The sequence below is a fragment of the Lycorma delicatula genome, chromosome 10, assembly GCF_047948215.1.
Source record: "Lycorma delicatula isolate Av1 chromosome 10, ASM4794821v1, whole genome shotgun sequence".
In the NCBI taxonomy this organism is placed as follows: Eukaryota; Metazoa; Arthropoda; class Insecta; order Hemiptera; family Fulgoridae; genus Lycorma; species Lycorma delicatula.
In genome coordinates, this window is record NC_134464.1 from 21911949 (window position 1) to 21918893 (window position 6945).

Below are 6945 nucleotides of genomic sequence, written 5' to 3' on the forward strand. Positions count from 1 at the left end.
AAAATGATCACAAGTATCATGATGTAATCCCGGCCAAATGATGTCATATAATGAATTCTTTTCAAACTCACACACAAATGAGAATCCTTCTTAGCACAGAAAACCACATAACTGCCTCATGTACTAAACTTTAGAGAAAATGGAAGGAGAATCACTGTTATTTTGTCAAACAGATATTAGAAAAGACAAAATTCTACATACACAAATGAAAAGAAACATTGAAATTTGAATGAAATGGTCATTACAAAACATAAAGACAAAAAAAAATTAGCTATAGCCCATATTGCCTGAAAACTGTTACAAAATTAGTTTTCCAGATAAAATAGTTTTTAAAAATGTATTTAATAAACAGGAATTAGATACTTGGGTAATTAATTTTTTTTAGTAATGATAGAGAAACTTCATTGTTGAACAAGAATGAGAGATTGTAGACTTTTTGATTTTATTTTTGTTAAAAATCTTTTTATGAAAGTTTTTAACCAAAGAATATTAAACAATAATCCCTGTTTAATTTTATTTTGTAAAAAACAAATAAATAATAAATTTTCATTTATTCATTCTACTACACATTTTCTCAGTATTAACTGATAATGATTGTTTAACAACTGAAACAATTCTAGTTTTAAATTTAATTTTATTGTTCATTAAATAATAACTTTAATTGTACAAAAACATATATAAAAATTTATCTTATTGATAATAGTTTTCTAATCAGCTATTGTGTTTATCTCATATTGTTTGTTACTTTAGTGTATTTTGTTCATTAAAAATGAGATCTTTTCAAAAAACATCCATTATGGCGAAACTTCCTTTTTTGTCCTGGTTATCAGTTTTTTATATTATTATTGATATTGTTATTATTAGTACAATAATATCTTTCTTCACATTTCCCTCCACTTTTTCCAAAATTTATAGCATGTTGTAAATCACCAATTAATTCCTCATATTTTTTGTTAATTGGAACAATACTGAAATAAGAACAAAATGTATAAAAAATAACTATTCTATTTTATAGTAGTATATACTAAGTAAAAATGTACATAAGATTAATATTAGTACGAAAATATATGAAACTAAAGGAGTATCAAATTTTAATGAAATTTTAATAATTTCTAAATTAAAGAAAACAGGAACAGGTAGGCATAACAGTATTATGCCATGTTTTACATCTCATAGATCCAAAATTGTAAATAGAAATAAAAGATATTTAAACAGTAGAATATGAAACAAAAACCCTCTCTGATTAATTTTTTGTAAGGCAACCTGAAAAAATAAAACAAAATTATCCACATGGCATTTTAAATGTTTAGAAGGAATTGTATTTTTTATGTTTTTTCTCATTTTTTTCAAGGGTTAGGCATAATTTTTTGGTCATAGCTTTACTCATGCCGATCTACAAGAAGGAATTAAGTATAGAAATTTGTAGTGTGTGAAAAAATCTCGTTGCTGTCGCTGACCACAATTCAAACCCAGAACCTTTTCAATCAAAGACAGAGTAACTAGCACTCTGCCACAGATGTTAACAAGGAATTTGATTATGTGAAATGGTATAAAATTTTTGAGGGATGTATGGTTAAAATACAGATCAAGATGAAGTACTCTCTTCTTCCTAATATAATTCTTTCCTTCCTTTTTTCATCTTTCGTCATTAACTTTCTCTACTTTCTCCATTCCTAGTTTTGTATCCTTGTGGCCCCCTCTCTTTTGTTCCACACTTCTTTCAAATACATTACATAAATCAATATGTTACAAATCTTAACTGGAATATGCGCCAATAACTCCTTGAACATCTACCACTTTTCATGAATTCCTGATGCACCCATTCATACTTCCTAACAGGAATGATTAAAGAAATAAGACAAAGGTGGAATCAGTCTCACTTGTTTTAAAATGCTTATATGAAAAATATTTGTTCGAAAATGTTAGGGATATAATAACAATCCCAACAAAAAGGTCAAGATAACAGCAAAGAGGCTCTATCATCTAAATCTTGTTCATCTAAACATCCTTAGCAATGAGGACCAAGAGTGTCAGATCTATACTAACAGAAATGATAGTGGGAAATGAGAAAGAACAAACAAATTAGGGGTGTTACCATCTTGCCCAGAACTCCAAAATAACCTTATATTATTCAAAATCATGCAAAAAAAAAGATTATCTTACATAGTTCTAAAATAATCCTATATTATTTTCTGAGAACCCTCTCTAGAAAATGGATGTTGTCAAGTAGAGTATCCACAAAACAGAGGAAAATAAAAAATTTCCAATATTTCTGTTAATCTATATGATATTGTACCCGAAAGATTCTACGTGTTATGACCTAAAAGATCTGTTTGGAAATGACTGAAACATTAGGTCGTTTAGTCTTATTTGAAGTAATATAATTTCTAAACAATTTTTACAAATTACTCTGTACATAAATCAATTCTGAAAATGAATCACTTCAGTACTACTTATCATAATGAGGTGTAGTCTTGTATAGACTCAATCACAATACCAGAGTGGTGTAGTTAATTAAAATTCAACCACAAAAGAATACCAGTATCCATGATCTAGTATTCAAATCCAAATAAAAATAACTGTCTTTATTAGGATTTGAACCTGAAAATTCTCAACTTTGAAATCAACGATGATTAACAACTCGTTTTACCATTAAACCAAATCCTCAATCCTCTGGGTTGGTCTATTTCTATTATAAATATTATTATAAATATATTCTGATGCTAGAAATCACTAAAATTCTTATTAAATGTCATAAAAGCACATTTTCATAATCATACTATATAATATTACAATTGGACTTACTTTTTCAATAATTTTGCACTGCCGATAAACATTTTACTGGCCACTATGTACTGTGTCGCTTTCTTTGTTTCATTACAAGCAACTCTTTTTAGACAGTCATAATTATCTGTTGTTTCACCTATCAAATAACTAATTAATAATAGTAATTCTGATTCACTAATTAAAGAGGTATCACTTTGAAATATATTTTCATTTATGTTGTTTTCTAGACTTCTTCCTTTCCAGGTGCCACTTCCAACAAATGCTGCTCCAAACAACAATCCTTTTAATATTAAAAGTATAATCAAATTTGTTAAATTTAAACTTAATACCTGAAAAATAAATAAATTCATAAAATATTTAAATAAAAATAATAACAGTTAGGCAAACTATCAATAGATGGATGAGTGGAAGGTCAGTTCCACTGCATTTAACTGACATAATTGTAAACAAGAAATAATTTGTTTGTAAAATGCAATGCTTACACTATAATTTATGTGTTAAACTAATTTAATGAATTTTGTTTGTGGTAACATACAATTAAGTAATGATGGTTTGTGATAACATAAAATCATTTATATAGGCTATATCTTGCATTGCTTAATAAGGAAAATAAAAAAACTTCTTTTATGAGGGTCTGCACATTAATCCCAATTTTCTCATTCTGAAGTGGACACTCAAACATCCCATGAGTTTTTTCAGTCATCCAATGCCTGGTGTTTTGAAAATAAAACTGCCCAGATAAATGAAAACGATAAGACAAGGGTAGTAACCTGCACAACCAATAGTGTTGCTGATAGTATTAACAAAGGTAGCTGCATTAAAGTGACACTCAAATTACTGCACTCTAAGTCAGCTCAGTGTGATTTTAAGTTGCACACCTGATCTAATAATAAAATTTATTTATTAATACTTTATAAAGTTAAAGTGTTTTAAACATCAGAGGTCGGACTTTGATGTGCTGTACAGTATATTCATTGTTTAAGTATATTTTTGCAGAGCAAACAGACTTTAAGTACCAAAACAAGCATTTCATAACAGCAAACTAGATGAAAAAGGAGACCTATTTGCATGCCTACATACATATCTATATAATTGAACATATCTTAACGATACCTAATAATTTATTTTAAAATGTTAAAGAAATTCAAATAAAATTATTTTTAAAATTAAAATTTAGAATAAAATTTATTCTACAGTGTTACATGTTATGAAAGTTATTTATAGAGAATAAAATAAAGATAAAATTATATGATTATTAATTAAAAAATTAATTACAATTTTCCTCATCAATATTTTGCAAAAGATAATTACTTTTTTCTCTATACCCCTGGACCAGATCTGCAATCAAGCATAACTCAGTCCAGGGGTGTGTTTTTGCGACTCTAACGGGCCTCCCTGCATACTGGCAGTAGATCTGGCATGGCAGGTCGGCCTGCCGGTTCTGGATCTTCGTATTTTAATTTGCTGTCTCTAACTTCAGAGGGGGGGGGGGGTAACCAGGCCCGACTATGCCGTTCACAGGTCTCCACCCCACCCGCAGGAAGTCGGTCTTTTTTCTAATTTTTTTTTTTGACTCAGAGGTTGGGAGTCCCTGTGCCTCCTCACTGCCTCCCACCCATGCAAGCACAGACAAACGGCAACTCAGCAGGTGGCTGTCCTTCTCCCCCACGTCTTCCATTTGGGCTTCAGCCTGCCATCATTTTCTGTAATCCTTTTCCTTCCTCTTTAGGAAGTCTGCAATCAGCTTCTCCATCTTTAGCCATTCCCTTAAACCCTTCAACATGTGCGGGACAGTGGTTTCAGGTCTCACCTGTTCATTCACTTACTACATTACTCACAAATACAATTTCCATCTGGGATCCCAGGCGCTGCATTATATCCCCATGCTTCTTGGTTGATTCTCTAATTCTAATCTCCATTGTTTCTGATTTTCCCTTTCCCACAGAAAGAATATTGTCCACAAGATCTTCCCCAATGCTTCCCTTTACTTGCTTCAACATATCCACATAACTTACATCAACTTTTTTAACTGTAACTACTGATGTCATGGGTCCCTGAGGTACTTTCTTCTTGAGCTCCTTATCAACAAGGTGCAAAGTTACAATCTCCTCTGGTAAACCCTCACGTCTACACCAGGACTCTAAGATTTTATGAATTCTATTGCCTGTGGCATCGTTCAGGGCAAAAAACTACAGTCTGCTTGTATCTGCATTCTTTATTTTATTTAGTGCTGTAATTACATGTTTAACCTGCTCTTTGTTTTCCTCCTCAATTACTATCGTAAAAACCACAGTTTTTACGATAGTAATTTACGATAGTAAAAAAGTGCTTTCACATCGGAGTAGGAAATCTCTGTGTTCGGAGAGTTTTGTAACACTGTTCCACAAGGTATGACTGCCCCAGAATCTAGTGTCCTCGCAATCCCCAGTGCTAACTCTAACAGCATTCGTGTAGGAAATCTTCTTCCATTAGCTCTTAAGAATCACGAAGACCCGTATGCTTTCTTCTATTGCATTTGTGGAAAGCCACGTTTGATTTCGATCCTCTTGAAGACTCTCTCTTGAAGTAATTACCAATAAAAACCACAAAAAGACAGCAAACTCTTGTGAAAAACATGTTGAGAAGTCTAAAAACACAGCTAGCCACCAGAACAACGTCAATTCTAAGAGCCTAAACCAAGGTGACGGTCATCTAGGAACCGTAAAACTGAAGCTAAAATAATGAAATAAACAAGGAAAACAACCAAAAAACTCAAAATAATGTTATGAAAGTAATAAACTAGCAACACGAACAAAACAAGAAACTCGAGGAATCTTGATAAAATACACAAAGACAGAGCGAATAAAATTGCAGCAAGCATCCACATAGGCCAACCATCAATTCTATCCATGTGAATACCTAGGTAGTTAGTTAGTGACTTTATCTAACTGAACCCTTCTTTTAATGTATACATGAAACATTAAATTTCAACAATAATCACAGTTTATCATTATAAGTAGGATTTAAAGTTATCTTTAAACAATTATCAATTTAAATATGTTAAAAAAGTGCTTTCTGTGTTACTGAAAAGAAAATTATTTTAACATGTTGAAAAATATTTTGTGCTTCATATAAATTTAATTATTAGTTAAGTGCTGTAATTACATACCTGGCTGTTTGTACCAGTTCTGCTAAGGAGTTGTCCGGCCATATCAGATAATAATGATCTGGATTCGATTGTCTTTTTAATACTTTCATCATTATTTTTTGAAGTAGTTGTGGTACTTGTTGATGACTCACTTATAAATGTTAATATTATTAATGCTAAATCTGAAATTACAATAATTTTGTAATAAATATATTATGTTAAAAAATCATATTTTTGAATGTGCTTAAGCATAAATATTTTAACATTGTAAACACTTATTTCAAATTAATGGAACTTATTCATCTATAGGCATTTTGGATCTAATTATGAAGACCTTCTTCAGTGAAATTTTCAGTACCATTATTCTTAATTTCAACCATTTTAAAAAGAAAAACTGTTAATCGTATATAATTGAATAACATATTCAATCTACATTGTGTTTATTCACTAAGTTGTTTTTGTCAAATTTAGTGTATTTGGAAATTTCATACTGTTCAAATGTGTTGAGATGTTTCTTTTTATGTCCTATCCTTATTTAATATTCTTTTTTTTGTAGCTATTATTAAATATTTATTATACCTATATATATTTCTATCTTTAAGATAATATAATCTGTTGGGTTCTCTCAAAAGTCACAATGAGTTTTTCAAGATACAAAAATGTGGTTTCAGATCAGTGTTTGGTTCCATAAATATGAATCGTAAAAAAATATTTAGTACAAGTAAATTAAAAATGTTATTATTATGTTGATATTCATGAATATGCAAGTGCAATCTTTTTGTTAAATATAAATTAGTCACTTATTCTTAAAAAAATACCATATTCAACTGTATCAAACTAGACAACAGATCTATTTTTATCTAACTATACAAAATACTTTGTTTTATTAGAAAGAACCTTATTTTATTTCTATTTTTAATAAATTATTTAACTATTTAAAAGGTCCTCCCAACAATTTATTTAAAATAAAATTAAAGATTTTCTTTTACAAAAACAATATTGCTATCAATGAATTTTTAAAAAAGATTTAT

At 29.8% G+C, this 6945-nt stretch overlaps 1 protein-coding gene across 1 annotated transcript; it reads right to left on the bottom strand.

Annotated features, from left to right (window-relative positions):
* Window positions 1-826: 826 nt before the first annotated feature.
* On the bottom strand, window positions 827-5977 carry LOC142331678 (uncharacterized). The gene is made up of 3 exons (XM_075377707.1): window positions 5936-5977; window positions 2806-3116; window positions 827-968 (listed from the first exon to the last, which is right to left on the bottom strand). Exons 1-3 carry the CDS (start codon window positions 5975-5977, stop codon window positions 827-829), a joined length of 495 nt encoding a protein of 164 aa, XP_075233822.1.
* Window positions 5978-6945: the final 968 nt, after the last annotated feature.